This window comes from Dromaius novaehollandiae, chromosome 1 (assembly GCF_036370855.1).
Source record: "Dromaius novaehollandiae isolate bDroNov1 chromosome 1, bDroNov1.hap1, whole genome shotgun sequence".
Classification (NCBI taxonomy): Eukaryota; Metazoa; Chordata; class Aves; order Casuariiformes; family Dromaiidae; genus Dromaius; species Dromaius novaehollandiae.
In genome coordinates, this window is record NC_088098.1 from 28395541 (window position 1) to 28413110 (window position 17570).

General features: G+C 35.9%; 1 protein-coding gene across 1 annotated transcript in view; it reads left to right on the forward strand.

The window, feature by feature from the left end:
* NRCAM (neuronal cell adhesion molecule) overlaps positions 1-13184 on the forward strand; it is a 158298-nt gene extending 145114 nt beyond the window's left edge. Inside the window, 5 exon segments of the mRNA XM_064507881.1 lie at positions 1205-1336; positions 4272-4350; positions 6070-7494; positions 7496-7874; positions 7876-13184. Coding sequence (XP_064363951.1) covers positions 1205-1336; positions 4272-4350; positions 6070-7494; positions 7496-7874; positions 7876-7902 — 2042 coding nt within the window. The 3' untranslated portion in view covers positions 7903-13184.
* Positions 13185-17570: the final 4386 nt, after the last annotated feature.

Genomic DNA, 17570 nt, shown 5'->3' on the forward strand with positions numbered 1-17570 from the left:
CACTAAAATCCTGGGTAATTTACTGACTGCAATCCATCTTACCTTATCACATGAAGTCAGAAAAAACAAGAGATGCTGGACCAAAATGCCATGTGAGCTATGCACAGAAAGCCTTTTGCATGTGACTGTCCTTATTCATGTGGGAAGAGGATCTTTGTCTCTATCTCTCCATCTAGAGAGAGCTCTATTGGGCAACTCTTCATAGGAGTTTTGGGGCTGGAGGCGAAGGTAAAGAATGAACAGATAAGGTTGGATGGATGTTCATCTTCCTCCCATTTCATGTTTTCTATCTATAGCACTCCAGTCACCCTTCTGATTTTATCTCAACAGCAAATCTTAAGGTCAGGTGTCTGTGGTGTGTTTCCAATTAGCAGAGTAGGAACAGGCTTCACCAGGAAAATCTACCTAATGTCTTGGAGACTAATAGGAAGGTTCTGGCCCCCAAACCACACAGATACAATTCCTGCCCTTCTTAAAGTCTGTAGTGTTTCCTCTGTAGTGTGCTTCTCACTTCCAGCCAGAGTAAAGATTTGGACAGAAAGAGTGCCACTGAAGGGCTTCCCAGTCACACTGCGCTAAGCTCTACCGTAATGCTGAATCATGGCAATCATGAAAATTGTAGGATGAGATATGAGCTTGAGGAGAAGAAGAAACCATAATGCTTAATAAGGCTTTAAAGGATGCTTTGTTGTTGATTATTAGTTGAAATTGAATGTTAAGGTCTTGAATGACCCATCTGTTGCCCTGTTTCAGACTAATGGGTGTGAATTAGCTAATGAGGATTGGGTTTTTATTCATTTTGAGAATGCTATCCAAATGTTTGTATTAATTATAATTTGCAATTTCATTTCAGTAGTTTAATCAGTGTGAAACAGTTCAGAATAGTTTTGAGATTTGTGAAAAGCAATGTAGGATGTATATATGTTTTGCAAAGTAGTAGTAGTAATAGTTGCTAAGCCTAAATGATGAACTAAGTTGGCAGAATGCTTATATATTCAAAAGGAAGTTCTATGTATTTGTACTTGCAAACATTTAAAATAATGAAAATACTCACAAAGTATAGTACCATTTTTTTTTCCTATTACTGATCTTCACAGTGAGTGTTATTCTTGTGTAATTAATGAACAGTGGATACTGGCTTTTATATGAATTACTGTAACATTTAAATGCAGAAAAAAAATCTCATGTTTTTTTTATTCTGCAGCAATGGCAAGTCGGCAGGTAGACATTGCTACTCAAGGATGGTTCATTGGTCTTATGTGTGCTGTGGCTCTTCTTATCTTAATTTTACTGATTGTTTGCTTCATAAGGAGGAATAAAGGTGGCAAATATCCAGGTATGATATATAGCAATAAAAGTTACTGGTAATCCTAATAGGACAGATCTCAGTTTTATTGGAGAAATTACCTTTGTTGATGGTTTACATTTACATTGTGTATATGGGAAATCAGTCCTATCATTTGGTAGGCTTGTTGGGAGCAATCTGCCTATTGGTAGAAAACTCCAGTCCACTTAAGTGTAAGACAGGTATCTATCTCCCTCGTTCCTGGAGGGTGGTATTAGTACATTACCACTCTAGAGAGGTTGGAGCTTTGTTTGAGGATACTCGGCTCTCCCAGCAACTACTGTATGCCCCAGTTTCTGAAGTCTAATACAGATGGGTTTAACCCACTAAATTGAGTTGAGTTAGAATTTCATTAGTCTGAAGGCCTGGAAACGTATGCCAGATCATACCTGCCATGTTATTTAATGTACCAGGAAAACAGCATTTCATAGGAAAATTCTCTTCATAGATTATTTTGTTTCAAATATTTTACCCTCCTTAAATTCAGATTTACTCAGAATCTTTTTCTTCGTCAGGCTCTGTATTGTTGCAGCTAAATTTGAAGTCTTCATCCTCCAGTTAGGGTTGTTTTTTTTTAAGAAGGGTTTTTCTTTTTAGTTTATTTGAGTGTTAGGCCTAGCAATGGTTAAATATGTTTCATAATTTGTAATTAAAATGGGACCTATACAATGTGCCTTTTCTATCAAAACTCCAATCCCTCTGGATGTGTATATTATAAAAGACATATATGTGTGTATGTATGCGTGCATATGTTTATATGTCTTATATATATCTTTCCCCAGTGATCTCATGAAATTTTCTGTCCAGTACTATAGACTCCAAAGATTTGGAAAATGATACAAGTATCCAGACTTTGGAATATTTATTCAAAGTCAGCTCAAGCTTTACTTTAAGTGTATATTGTCAATTTGGACATGAACAAAATGGATATACTTATACAAATATAAAAAAAAGATCCATCCTATATTTTAATTTCTGCCATTGTTTTTGATCTATGCCTTATTGCAATTAGCACTTCTGAAAAGTAGTGTTAGTGAACATTTAAAGCTTTTCTTCTGTGTATAGGCAAATTTTTCATAGCAGAACTTAACATATGAGATGATTTTTACAAGAAGGTAAAATCACCTTGATAAATACAGGACTCCTACTTTGCCCAGACAGTCTAACTATTTCATTGTTTTATGGTGAAGATGAAGACTTGTAGTACAGCAAAAGTAAAGTAAGGGAAGCTTCTGTCCCAAATGCTTTTGCCCATGCAGAAAAGATGATTAAGGAATGCAGTGTTGTATCCAAGTTGAATGACAGGCTGAAGACATTTTAGTTATTTTTCCTAATGTTTGGAGTTTGTTAAGAGAAAATGAGATTAGAGAGGATATGGGAAAAGTGACTATTAGTTGAGAGAGACTAGAAGGGAGGGTAGAATAAGTGAAGTGAAAGAACTGAAAAGAGGGGGAGGACTTGGAGTGAGCCAGCATTCAGAATAGGGTAAAACATAGCTAGAGTAAAAGTGTAGAAGGCCGTTGGATGCTGATAATGGTATTAGTTTGTGGAAGTCCTGTTGACTATCCGTTGACTAGATATGGTAGCCTTCAGCTGTGTCTGATAAGATTTCCAGAGTCAGCCTATATTCATTTGTACCGGTGGCTCTAGAACTAATGATGTTTCTGGTATCATTGCAAACATCCTGTTCTACAGATGAACTGACAAATGCAAAGTACAGTTATCAATGCTTTTTTGTCTTAATTTTAGCATGTCATCTTGAGCTTGCCTATGGTTAAAAAAAATTAAGTTATTTCAATATGAAATTATAACAGCCAGATACATTTCAAGGTGTTATGCATTGTCATCATTTTACAGTTAGAAAATACTGTCAGGAATTATTCGTAATATCTTAAATAACAGCATGTAAACTAATGATGTACAGATGAAGTGTGTAAATTACCAGAATATGAGATTGTATGTTGAATTGCATGTTGGATATAACTGTCTGCTAAACAAGGAAAGGATTTGAATAACTAGAAAAACAGAAATGAAAAGGCACAGGGGAGAACCATTAAAAATATTCTAGAAGTCAATATGTTATTATACTCTTGTCCACAGTCTTAGTTTATAGGAATATCTGTTTTATATGAACAAGTCTCTTCTCAGGTACCAGTGGGTTTCAGTGCCAAAAGACAGTGCTGCATAGGTTTTTCAGGACTAGTTGCATGCACTTTTATCAGCAGCGATTACAAGATTACTAAACCTGTAAGTAGGATGTGTTTAATTGCGATTACTGCAGGAGATGCAATTATGTTAAATTTAGGTCTAGCGTAGGCATTTTTGTTTTCCTTTGGATCATGTTATATAAAAGAAAGAATGAACAGACTAAAGGACTTTTTCACAAGTTTAATAATTTAAAAAATACTATTTAATATTCCCTTAGAGTGTCTGTTAGAGAACCTTTACTGCATTGTTAGTGCATGACATGAAAGGAGAATGGCTACAAACTAACGGTGAACGCATGTGACACTGATTCAGTTTTATCAGTCAGTATGAGAGGCATATCAAGAGTGAAAAAGGAGTATGGATAAGTAAAACAAAATTATTCAGATTACAATAAAAAATAATTCTATTAATAACATAAGTAAATTAAGTATTTTAGTAGGCTTTTAACAGAAAACTCGCTTTAACGCTAGAAATGAAAGGAAGTTTTATTAATGCCAAATGACATACAGTGTTTTTTACTTGAATTAAAATAAAATTCTATAACTAATTAAGAGATTTTTTCCTTAAAAATGAAAAATGTAACAGCCTAAGGCCTCAGTTCAGAGAACAGCTTTTACTCAAATATGTTCCTGCCAAATGTGATCAGTATGTGAAATTAGGATCCTAATTTCTTAGCCTTGCAATTTTATGATAAAAATTCCAATTTCAAATATTTTAGTGAAGGAAAAGGAGGATGCACATGCTGATCCAGAAATACAACCTATGAAGGAAGATGATGGAACATTTGGCGAATACAGGTGAGTAGCTGATGTGATTTGTCATGATCACTACTCATATCATACATGTGCTTCATATAATATCTCACTTATTAATTCAAAATTTTAACTTTTTTCACTCTGAAAAATACTCTGTATCCAGCGTTTTATAGAACTACATATAGATAACATTTCAGTTAGACCATTAGAAGCAGTATTAAACACCTAATATTTATGAATTGAGAGCTTATAATGTATTCTAAGGATTGTCCACTAATACAAGTTGAAGTCCAAATTCAACTCAAAGTGTCTGAAAGTGAGGAATCTTTGTTTACAAGCCCATCTTTCAGATAATTAAAATATCAGATACTGTGTGCTTTTAGATACTGTGTGCTTGCATCCTTTGAGTTACGGCACATAATTGCATTCTTTTTTCAAAAATACGTTTCTTATAGAAATTTTAAAAAGGCAACATGGTGTTCCACTGCCTGGAAAATAAATTAATTTAAAATGGCTGACAATACTAACACTTAATCCAATAGCAAAGAAGAGATACTAAACACAGAGGTGGGAGAACGTCCTAAAAGAAAAACAAATCTCCATTTCATCTGTTTCTGTGCAAGAAATATAGCAAGCTGCTTCTAAGCATGCCACACAGCTTTTATTCCTGATTGTCTTCCTTTATCCTAAATATATGCTAACTGAATCTCCTTGCAACACAAAAAGCATGTTTTGGCAACTCTGTTCATATAACAAATATGGGTGCGGTTGTTTATTAAAAAAGCAGGATTTTATATGGTGTATTTTGATTAGCTCAGGAAATAATGTTATTATTTTCTAAATATGTCAATGCCATTATATTTTATTTGGGTGTTATAATACATTTTACAGTGTATTCCTGTGTCAAAAAATTGTAAAGGCCTTTTATCTTTCTGTAGCTGGAAAATTTTCAAAAGTGCATGGAAATACTGATTTTTTTCCAAGAAGGATTCACTCTGTTTTGTAGTTTCTTTATATAAGGCAAATAGGCATCTTAATCTGACTGGAAGAGGCTCACAATTCTGAATGCCAAAGATGTAAATAAGTATTGTATAAGTTTTCCTAGGCAGCCCAGTTTGCATTCTACTTTATAACTCCTCTGCCTTTCTATATCTGAAAATTTCATTAGCTGAAACTGATCTTCATGCAGAATTGTACAAGTTATGTGGCTTGAATACATATTTACTCAGGTGTAGAGTAAGATTATTCAGTCTGTTTTCATGTGTGGTCTGTAGCAAAATTTGAATGTGTATCTCAATATTCAAATGGCTTCAGTTAATCTATAGAATCATCTAGTGCTTCATTAAATGATTGTATAATGCATTTATAAACCTTTTGTCTGGTGAATATGGACAATTGCATGCATAGCTTTCAGAGTTGTTCATATGAAGAAACTCATCCTATTGACCATGCAAAAACTCCTTTCTACGTGTTTTTTTGTTTGTTTGTTTAATTAGTCTGTATTGGGCTTTCCTCTTTTTTCCTTAGAGACAGGGCAGCAGCAGCAACCAGTCAGATTACAGAAGATATCTTGGCACCCTCTCTGCAGCCCAACATCACTGCAGTCACTCAGTTCCCAGTTTGTCTGTCTCATATGGCACTGGTCACAATGCAGTGCTTCTCTGAGGAAAAAGGGTTTAGGTTTTCCCTTAAAAAAAAAAAGTAAGTAATTTTTGAAAGGTCTAGGAATTCGAGTATTTTGAACTTTTTTCATCACTTCAGGTCCATGTCTACTTGGACAGTAAAGAAAACGGACAAGGAAAAGAAAAGACAAGGTAGCTGTGCCAAATCTCCTGAAGCAGACTCTGTCTTTACCAAAGCAATTTCTGTGAGATCTGACAGATCCAACTTCTTCAGAAGGTCAGGGGATCAATACTCCAGCACCAGATCAGAGACCTCCTCCTCCAGGAGGAGGGCTAGGCAGTCTTCAGAGCTTACAAGGGTTAGTTCTGTCTCTGCTTCCCTCTGCCAAGAGGAAGAGAGGTCAGACGAATGGAAGTACAGGCATGGCTCTAGACATCATGCTTCCAAGCAACACATAATGGGGTCGGAGGAGGGCTCAGATTCTCAGGCAGGACAGCCTCCCCCTTTCCAGCAACAGCTCAGCTGCAACTCAATTCGTGGCTCACTGGCAAGGCAGCATTCTTCTCTCCAGCAGTGGTTCATCCAGACCCCAGACTACAGCTCAGATTCAGAAGACTCTCAAAGCTTCTACCACAAGAAGGTAAGACCTTCTACTGCTACTCATTTCTCTGAATCTGAAAAAAATAGATTAGTGAGATCTATAATATTGCCTGAGTTGGCTACTGTGTTAAAGGATGCACTGACTGCAGCCAGCCAAAGTATAACTTCTGTGGCACAGGCTAGCTCCCATTCAGTAAAGCATCCCCAGGTACCAGTTACAGAAGTTCCTGTGGTTCCCCTAAAAGCAACTGGGAGCAGTTTCGAAGCTTTCAAGTCTGACTGTGTGGGCAGTTTAAAAGAGCAAGCAGCTTCTAGTAAGGAGAAATCTAAGGCAGACAAGGCCTTGCATGATGAGTCATTCCCTGAAGATGTGGAGGTGTCATCTCAGCCCCCTACAGAAGACCAAGAGGAACCAGATCCTGTGCGTAAGTTTGACATGGAGAATCAGAATTATCTGTTCAAGCATATTAAGAGAGTGCTAATGTTGAAATCTTCCAAATGTGAATGCCCTTCAGAAGAACTGCCTATGCCCTCTGAAGAAAGCAAGGTAGATAATGCCCTTCCTATCCATTCAGCACTGGAAAATCTTGTCTGTAGGATTTGGGGTAATCCTGAAGCAAAACACGAACCCCCAGCAGTGCTACGTAAGGTGTATCCTCTTTCAGCGGATAAAGCTGCTTTGTGGGGGGGGTTGCCTGAGGTGGACAGGGCAGTGGTTACTGGGGATTCTGCACCTGCTCATATGGATGCTCTACCTAAAGATCCTACTGATAGAAAGGTTGAGGAAGCAATCAAAAGGTCTTTCAAGCTAGTTGCAGCCCAACTTGGAGTATCCATCTACTGCACCTACGCTTCAAGAGCCTTGCTAATATGGCTGGAGGAAGAACAAGACAGATTCAAAAAGAAATGGGTCCAATCCACTGCCAGGCAGAGGACACATAGGCTATGTAAAATTGCAACTAATCATCCATGATGCAGCTGAGGATTCTCTAAGACTCACAGTTAAGAATATGGCCTGCCTCACATTAGCGTGGAGAGCTGTATGGCTACGGCCTTGGACCTCATCGCTAGATCTAAAATCTCAGCTGCTATCTTTGCCATATACAGGTGGCAAGCTATTTGGTGAATCTGTGGTAAAGATCATGAAGGATTTTTCAGAATGCAAACATTCCCTCCATCAGCTGAGAAAAAAAAGATCTGTTGAAAGCTCTTTGTTTTCTTATCCTTACAACTGTCTGAGCTCCTTCCATTCTCCTCCTAACTTTAAAGGAGGGAAGGGAAAGTATAAGGTCTCACAGTCATTTCACACTAACTACAAAAGGACATCTCATTTTCAGAGAGACATCAGAGCCATCAAGAGGAACTTTCTGACAATATAGACTTGCTTACTTTTTCCTCAGGAGCTGGGAAGAGTGGAAGATTTGGAAATTTACAGTGAACAGTCATCAGTATTTCTGGACAAGTAAGCCCAATGCTTAGGAAATTAGTTGTTTCAAAGTAAGATTTAAATAATTTTGGCACTAATTAACATTTTCCAGAAAAGTCATAGCTCTCAGATTTAGGAGGTGTTTTTGTCAGATTCAGTTGCTAGGCTTCCTGGTATTTTTGAGATGGTCTGGAGCTGTTTGACGTTTTTCACTCTTCAGCTGTGTTTCTTCACCTAAGAGCATACTTCCCGCAGAACCTGCCACCATGGGGTTTTTCTACCATGCCAGTCTAATGAAGGAAAGAACGGTTTAGGAAACGCAGTTGTTTTTGGAACCACAGAATAACTGGATACACAATCCCCCTGTAGCTGGAGGCATAATCAGATCTTCACGTAACAAGGGAAAACAGTGCCTCTGAAAGTCCATTTTATAGCAAAGCAATTGCATTACAATCCTGATGGGTTTGAGTTATAGAAGACTGATACAGTTAATTGTGAACAGTGAATGATTACACCAAGACACTGCAAGAAATGCCATAAATAAATGTTTGTTTAAAGAAAAAAGAACAAAGACATAGAGCTCCTGTTCAGGCCAGCACAGGTCTACTTGTAATAAATCAGCCTAAATTTCCATCCTGGGCCGTGAATCAAGAGAAATTAAGGAGTTATAACATCGTCAGGCTTTTGGATTTGAGGATGGGGAGAGATTACAAGCATGCATTTGTTAAACTTTATGGGAAGTATGAAAGGGAAGCTTTTCACATCTTTTATTACATCATATCTATGTATTTTTGTGCTCTCATTCCAATCTGTGAAATGTGTCCAGGAAGATCAAACAGGACAAGGCATCTACAGTGGTAGGACTGCTAGTGCGGTTGCACAGGCTGTTTGCACATTTCATTGAATTCTTTTGCCTCTTTTCTCAAGTGTTTTGATGCACAAAGGTTTTTTTCCAAGAAATTCCTAGCTACTCTACAAGAGACTTTCTGAAAATGGTTGGTGGACAACTCTGAGGTTGTTAAGTAATATGCTAGTCTTCCATCTTTCTCTAGGTTGATTAACAATGTGAATATAGTTTATGACCTGCAGTAGTATTTTTCTCTATTGTATTTTTTCAAATTTTATTGCAACCCAGATCTGTTACTGAAGGATCTGCCAATTACTTGTGCCCTCACCACTCCGAGTCTAAGCTCAGTTGCTTCTAACACAAGAGATAATGTCAATAGACTGCCTGAGGACTCTTATCTCGGAATAGTCTGATTGGATTTGGCAGCAGTCTTACTGTGTTCTCATTCACACACACATGCTTTCTTTGACGGTTCCTAACTTAATTCTTGAACGTCCATGTCACTTCTTTTTTGAATCATTGCATTGATTTCATTTTATATGTTTTTGCTTCAGAAGACATAGTAAATATGGAAAATTTTATTAACTTTATCTCAAGTAAATTTTTCTTTAAAATTTTCACAAGGAGAGAGTTGGATTCTTTGACTAACAACTTTTTCAACCTGTTGCCAGTTAGAGGAAGAGCTCAGTTTTTCAGTTTTTACAGCTTCTGCTAAGATTGAAGATCAGTATTGCGGAGATGTTAAAGACAAGCTGCTTGGAAAACTAATACAGATGCGTGTATTATCTTAGCTACATTAGAAATAGTAAAAAGTTCTGAAATCTGGATTGAGACATAATGCTTAGGGAAGCATATGCATAACTGTATAGGGAAAGAGTTTTTCATCTACATAGTCTTCAGGATCCCTAACAACTTATAAGCATGAGCAGAAACATGTTAGGTATTAGGGAAGAGTTTCTCTTAAAATTTACAAGGAAGCAATAGTCCAAAGTACTCCTGTAGCTTTATATGAATGCTTATACCTAAACATTTCTGGGCTGTTGACCTGAGGGTACAGAAAAAGGAATTTATTCCCAACAGATTTTTTCTGCATCCCCTTTTCCAGCAGCCCGGAATGCTTCACCATTTTGTTTGTTTTGTGTTACCTCTCATGCAACAGTTGTGTTATAAGGAAAAGTAGTGTATTGCTAACCATATATTGAGTTGTTTTGCATGTCCATTAATGTGGCAAAGTTTAGTGGGAACTAGTTGCCTGCTGGACTGCAGAGGCATCGTAAAACTGTCCTCCCCATTCTGTCTGGTTGCTGCATGTACCCATTTCTAAGGAAGAAAAATTAAAAAGGTGAAGGAAGAAAGGAGATTTGAAGGTAACACATTTCTTTCAATAACTATGATAAGCTTGTGAAATAGAAGTACTGTTTTTTAAAGTAAGTTTGTACTTTATGCTTGTCATTATCACCTTCCTACTTCATCATATCTTTTAATCATTAGCTGCAAGTTTGCTATTTGTTTCATGAAACTAAGAAGAAAAAGAAATATGTATTATATTAGCAGTACTTTATGAAAAATATTTAAATCATGCTTTCAGAGTGTACTTTAATATTGAACGCACTGTTCTTACTAAAATGGCAAGTTACTTACTGAAATAGGCTGATTATCTGTAAGTGTCAGTCTTCATTAAGAAACTGTCATCTTTAAAAAGCTAATAGTATGAAATTTATTTGTAGGACAACAAATAGTAAAAGTATCACTGGACTTAACTTTCATGGCTGTCTCATCTACGTGCAGAATTCATACACATGCTCACTTCCTGTTTTGTTCCCAGTACTTACTGTCTCACTATTAATTGTATGCACAGTGTATGTGACATATTTGAAAATACTTTTAAATTTTCCACAGTAATTTTATTCAATCTGACTTGTACTTTATTTTCCATTTCAAAATACTACATAAGTATAAAAGTCAGCAAACAAACCCACAAGCAAAAACTAAAACAAATTATGATCTATCCTGATTGCATTTTGGAACAGTTTTGTGAAAGATCATAAACAAGATTAGCAAGCCACAGAGATACTATATCAGAATTTCTGGCTTTAACATGTTTCTGCAGTGTAGTGCTACACATTCTAAAGCCAGTATTTTATAGCTCTTTGGGCTTCAGTATTCATAATGAGACAATCCAGCTACTTTTTCAGATTGCTTCTTGGCAGCACACAGAAAATCCATTCATGTCCCCAGAGCACCAGGGACCCTTCTCTGTTTGGCACCCCCAGGGTTATAAAATTGCTGTCCAAAACACTGGTGTCTTCACTGCCTCTGCCTCTGCCTCTGCCTGTCTGTCTGTCTTCTCTCTCTCTCTCTCTCTCTCTCTCTCTCTCTCTCTCTCACCTATTTGTTTCTTACTCTTTCTTCCTCAGTTTATTCGCGTTCCATCCAAAATTCTGTATTCATATCTAATACAAGAGTCACATAGTCCAATTTGATAAAGAATCATGGTACCGTGGCACGTTTCCTCTTCCTGAACAAGTGGAAAGCACTCTGGGTAATCCCACTTCTCTTTTTACTGCCAGAGTCCAGTCAGAACTTCTTTCTGGACTTTCGTGGTGCAAAGAGGGAGGGAATCCCCAGGTTCAGATTTGAGTTTTACATCTGCCGTAATTGTGCACTTACACCAGTAGCCACATCCATGCAGGTACACTCCTGGGTCAATCTGCAGTTTTGTTTGTTTGTTTTTTAATTAAACAGACAGTAGAATCTGCATCCTTACTAAAATATAGAAAAATCACAGAGACAATGCAGCCATCTGTGTAAGTATTTCTTCATTGTTTAGATTATAAATAAACTATATTTATTTGTAAACAAATGCAAAATATTTATAAACAAAAAATACAAACAAGAAAACTCTAAGAGCAATGCAAAGCAAAAGTTCCTGTATCCAGATATATCTAATTTATAAATTAACCTCTAGTTTTGTTTTGGATTAAACACAAAGATGTCTAAACTGTAAATACTTTTAAAACAGTGATGGTGTACTTTTTATTTATGGTATATTCCAGCCAACTGAATTACACTGGATAGGATCACACTTCAGAATATTTGCACATTTTTCTGTCAATTCAGAATGTGATACAAATGCAATTTTAATTTATTTTCATTCCTACTTATGGTGTAAAACCATTTAAACAGTAAATCGTATGTACAATATTCTTTACCAGATACTCGCACACAGATAGCGTTGAACACTGCAGAACATTTTCCTTCTGAAGCAGGACCTAGTACTATTTAAAAGTGAGGGACTGGTCTCATTTTATTTGTATTGACTGTTTCTGATGACTCTGGCGCACTCTAATGAGGACAGTGGGCAAACTACATTTCTATCTGACAAGGACATTCATACTTAAGATGTTTAAATATTGTGTTCTGTCTTTGACCTATTAAATGCAGTGTCCTTCCAAAATGATCTCTCTTAAGAAATATTTTTTAAGATGGTTGTGTTTGTAGTATTACAAACATTTTCACTTTGCTTCCGGAGGCTTGACATTTTGAAGTGGAATTTTTGTAAGTGTTAATACCCTGTCTGTTTGCAATACCAGTGGGCGCAGAAGATCAGTGACACAATATTTATCCTCGTGCCACATGCACAGTAGCAAAAACAAAGTCAAGTTGATAGTCAAGTTCAGAGTTTTTGCCCTCTTATATTTTAACATGAAGGTTTTCTTAGATGGAAATGCGATTATATTCCTACCATTTCTCTCTTCCTCTGTATGTATAGAAAAATAAGACTTCTGTTATGCTTTTCTTTTTGTAAGTATATCCATATTACAGATGTATCCTTTTAGGATATAATAATTCGGTATCTTCCAAAGCCAAAAAAGGATGATGAAATGAAAAGTAGCTTAATGGAAAATGGGTGTAATGATTTTTAGTGAAATGCTTCTTAATAGGGCATTAATTAATCTACGTGATCTTGTATATGCTGTATAGTTTTGGCCTATCTTTCCTTTCCGTTTTCTGTTGTGCTCCAAATCATCATCATCATTGCCAGAACATGTTATCAGTTGAGGATTAGGGTAGGGAGGTTGATCTGATAAGTAGTGAAAGTGCGGAAGTACCATCAGGGTGAGGTTAGCAAAGATAAATGGAGTAAAGTATTTCTTCGTACCTGACGAAAAAAAGCTAAGCATGCTCGTAACTGCTCGGTTCTAGCCAATATAAGCTAAATTATTGCTTTACCTGTACACAGTAAATGTTTTAGCAATTTTAAGAGCAACTTCATAAAATACTGATCACTATCAGGATATGGACTTTGCTTTTCTTCTTAGGCTGTTTTCATTTGTTTCTTCTGCACCCTTTTAATGGAATATATAGGTCTCTTGAAAGGTAAGGTTGAAAATTGCAAGTCTGGCCTGCATTATATAACAAATTATTTAAAATGCAGCACTTTTATTTTCTTTTTACTAGTAAAAAAAGCAGTATATTTCATTTAACCAAATTCATTCTTCATTCACGTTCAAAGAGTCAATGAAATTAAGAAGTTTAACAGACTAACTTCACGGCACATTATAAGCTGTTTTCTTTGAAGAACAAATAATTTTTTATGTAACTTTAGAACCCACTTTTTAATGCTTGCAGTTACGTCTAAATTGCTCCTGAGCCCAAGGGCACAAGTCTTATCACTGAAAAATCATGCACGATGAAAAAAAAAGAAACCGCGAAAACCCCCTCCCTCCACTGAAGATACTCTCTGTTTAAACCATTACTACACCATGTGTTCATGTCAACTGCATCATATTGATTTGTCTCTACAATGTGATGTGGGTTTACTAAAGGGTTACAGGGCTGTGCACATGCTTTTTTTTAAACTCTGCATGCATGGCTGATTTTGCCTGAAAAAATAATACATTCATTAATTTCTTTCTCTCTCTCTCTTTTTTTTTTTTTTTTTTTTTTTTTTTTTTTTTTTTGGTGCATATGTGTGTGTGTCTCCAGTGATGCAGAGGACCATAAACCTCTAAAAAAAGGAAGCCGGACACCTTCAGACAGAACTGTGAAAAAAGAAGACAGTGATGATAGTTTAGTTGACTATGGAGAAGGTGTAAATGGTCAGTTCAATGAGGATGGCTCCTTTATTGGACAATACAGTGGTAAAAAAGAGAAAGAACCTGCAGAAGGAAATGAAAGTTCTGAGGCTCCTTCTCCTGTAAATGCTATGAATTCATTTGTGTAATCAAAGAACTTGATCCCCTTGTCACAGTATCTTCAGTTATATTTAAAGCACTTGTACATCCTGCTTCTTGTAATATGAACATACAAGTAACAAAGGTCCTCACCACAAGACGTTTATGCTGTGAGAATATGCAGGCCAATATAATTATACAGTACAATGACACATTAAGTGGTATGTTAGTCTGAATCAAAACAAGAAATTCAGATTTGGTTCCAAACTTGAGTATTCTCGCTTTTGTTTTTTTTTAAGGAACTGACACAAAAAATAACATTGACTGATAATATTATTTCCTGTTGAAAATACAGTATAATGCATGAAAAAATGCTACACAATTCACAGATAATCTTGTGTACACTATAAAAACATGGTTTGATAATTTGTTATGCGGTCCTCAGCTGAATCCCTGGATATGAAGTCCATTTTCATTGTCAGAGTGTTATAGTAGTCTTATATAGAACTTCAATGTCTTTGTGGACATTGTTGTGAAATTGGTGACTTAATGTCTAGCTATCATATGTCTTTTTGTAAGACAGTTAGGAGCAGTATGTACAGTATATAATTGCTAAATGATTTAAGTATGACACTTGCATTTGCTGATGCTTAATGAGACCCTATTATCTGCTCTTTGCTCCTATTACTTTATAGCCTTTTTAATCTATCAAGTGTTACAGCAGTACAGTGTTCTATTTTTACATCAAAATACATTGGATTGATTTTAGGGCATGAAAGATATGCATTGCAATGCATTTTGGAATTTGTACAGTCACTGAAGGAAAAACTTTAAAATGAGAGAAAATATTCCAGAAACACAGGGCAAAATACATTCAGTGCCTTTTTACAATATGCATTCCATAATGCACTGTACTACTAAATCAGTTGGTGCAGTAAACTGTGATTAGTGGACTACTATCATTGCCAAATAAAGTAACAATGTAAAAAAAAAGTGTTATGAAACTGTTGTGCTAAAAAAGGAAGGTTTTCAATGTTTTAAATTACACAAAAAACAGTATGATATTTTGCCCTTGCAAATAAAATATTCGCTTTATAGGCAGAGCACAACAAGTTTTCATGGCCTTAGAAGATTTGTTAAAAAAAAAGTCAGAATTAAATTATTTACTAACACAGCAAAATTACAAACTCTTTCAAAATAAATTGTTAAAAAAAGAACCAACCCACTACACCAGCAAGAGTGCATTTTCCTCTGTATCACAGCCAGACGAACGTGGCAGCTTTGGAATTATCCACACCCAGAAGCAGTGTGAGAGTTACCACTGGGAACCACAGAATTCAAGGAATCTGACAAGTGCTAACATGGTTTAGTGGTGAAAGAGTACCGTTATCAGTTACAAAATTATTTTCTCACATATTATGTCAATCAAATGTTTACCTCCAAATATAAATTTTTTATAACAACCTATGGTTGAAGGAATGCTCAGTTTCATTTGCCAATAAATTGGTTTTTCATAACTTGCATCAAGTTTAATTTTAAGTAAGCTTTTTATATGTAGATATTTTGTTGAATTTGTAAATACACTTAAAGTGTAGATGCTATATGCTTCTAGATGTTACAAATAAGAAATTTTATGTTGTACTGTGTAAGAAGTACTATAGCCAATGGTGTGCATGGTATTTTAAAGCATCTACTTAAATTTTTTTTTTTTTGCTGTGAAAACGAAATAGTGAACTGTTCTACTTATTTACTGCAGATTCCTAATTAAACCATTCAGAGCTTTTGCCAGTGCATTACATTAGACTGTAGTACATCTTGCAGCTTTCATGTGTATATTCTAGGTAAAGCACAACTGAAGTAAACACACATCTAAGTTAGCTCTAAGAAGCTTCTTTTGCACCTCTGAGCCTTCCATGGATCAGTTTTCTTAATGGGAGCTGAAATAAGAAATGAGTAATGCAAACAGTGATTACAAAGCACAAAGAGAATGTTTCTTAATAAGATTGGCCAGTGGTTTTGGTAAAAGAGAAGTATAATTTTACTCTTATTTAATTGTAGATGCTGAATTATCTGTGCATGTGGGGGTAAACATACAGGCTCACTTCTGTAATAGTGCAACAGATTTTGTATTAAAAATAAATGTGGTTTTAAAATTTCACTGTTTGTTCTGGTTACATTAGCAGTAAAAATCACATCTGATTCACCAAATAAGAATTAAAAGTGGAAAAACCATGAAACAACTCTCTCAGAAGTTATTCCCATGATATTGCAGGAGTTTATGTACTGTAACCAAATTATTTGCAGAATGTTGCATATCTTTACTTACTACCATTTGAAAAGTGTGAATGTCTCTGACCATTTCCATTGAAATTAGGTGCTATTTACATTTTCTTCCATGAATGCTTTAGTCAAAATAGAAAGGGAGGGGGCAAGGAGGGGAGTAGGGAAGACATATTCCATACCTGCAAGAGCGAATAAGAGCAAGTAAAGAGTATATATTCCAAAATATGAACCCTCAGATAGGATCCTGAATCAGGAGATTGCCTGACATAAAAAATTCTGAGCATTCATTTTTTAAATAGTATGTTTAACAGTACATAAAGTGAGGAAAACATCTTTTACAGTACAGAGAATCCAGTGCAATGCTCTTTTCATATCTTGTCTATTCAGTGTTTGAATGGAAACAGATGGGGCAGGAGGGCAGTTACTCTGAACAGAAGCTTGAAGGAGAGGTATGGATTCCAAGAGATAGAAATGCTTCAGGAAATACATCAAAAAATGGATGTTTGGCTATGGTACATGAAAGAAGGATTTTTATCAGAAGCCATGCTGTCAGCTCTCCAAGCTAGCTATGTAATTGAAACCCCCTGGCTATTCCAGCTTCTATCATCTGCTTAGTCACAGTTTCTGGCACCTTCAAATACTGGGCTGCCTAGTTTTCTGTACAGGTATCTCTTGATTTTTCCAGCAATATGCACTGATTGGGATGTATGAAATACAATTGTTTCTGTTTTGATAATTCCTGGAAAGAGGGATTTGAATTCCCACAGTTTTGTTGGAATAAAAGGTTTTGTATGATATAACCATTTTTGGAGACCCACCTTAGATACATTCTTTTATGACTTTTCCCTAAAGTGTATTAATGCATAAAGTCACTGGGTTTTCCATCGAGTGATTTACTTTTGCTTTTGGTTTTATTCTTACTGAAGTGGTTGTACAAATCCAGAGGAAATTAAAGAGGATATCCCAACAATAATTCCTTTCTTGTAATCTTCTCACATTGTTCCTTGGAAAATATAATTTCCATGTGCTTCTCATATTAGAAGCAAAGTAGCAAAAGATTTGTGAACTAAATTCTCTTCACTTGCAATCTGACCCATATTTAAGACAAGGCCTAGAGAGGTAATATATGAAGAAATATGGTCTCTTGAAAGCATTTTTTTCTCTGAAAAAAGAACTAGAGAAGGCAACAAGCAGGAAGAGGATGAAATTTCAAGTATTTTTCAAAAGTAGTTGTCCTTTGTTGTGTGTTTCTGTCTCCCTGCCTCTCTCTCAGTCTTCCCCTCTCTTCTACACCTTAGGAAAGAAC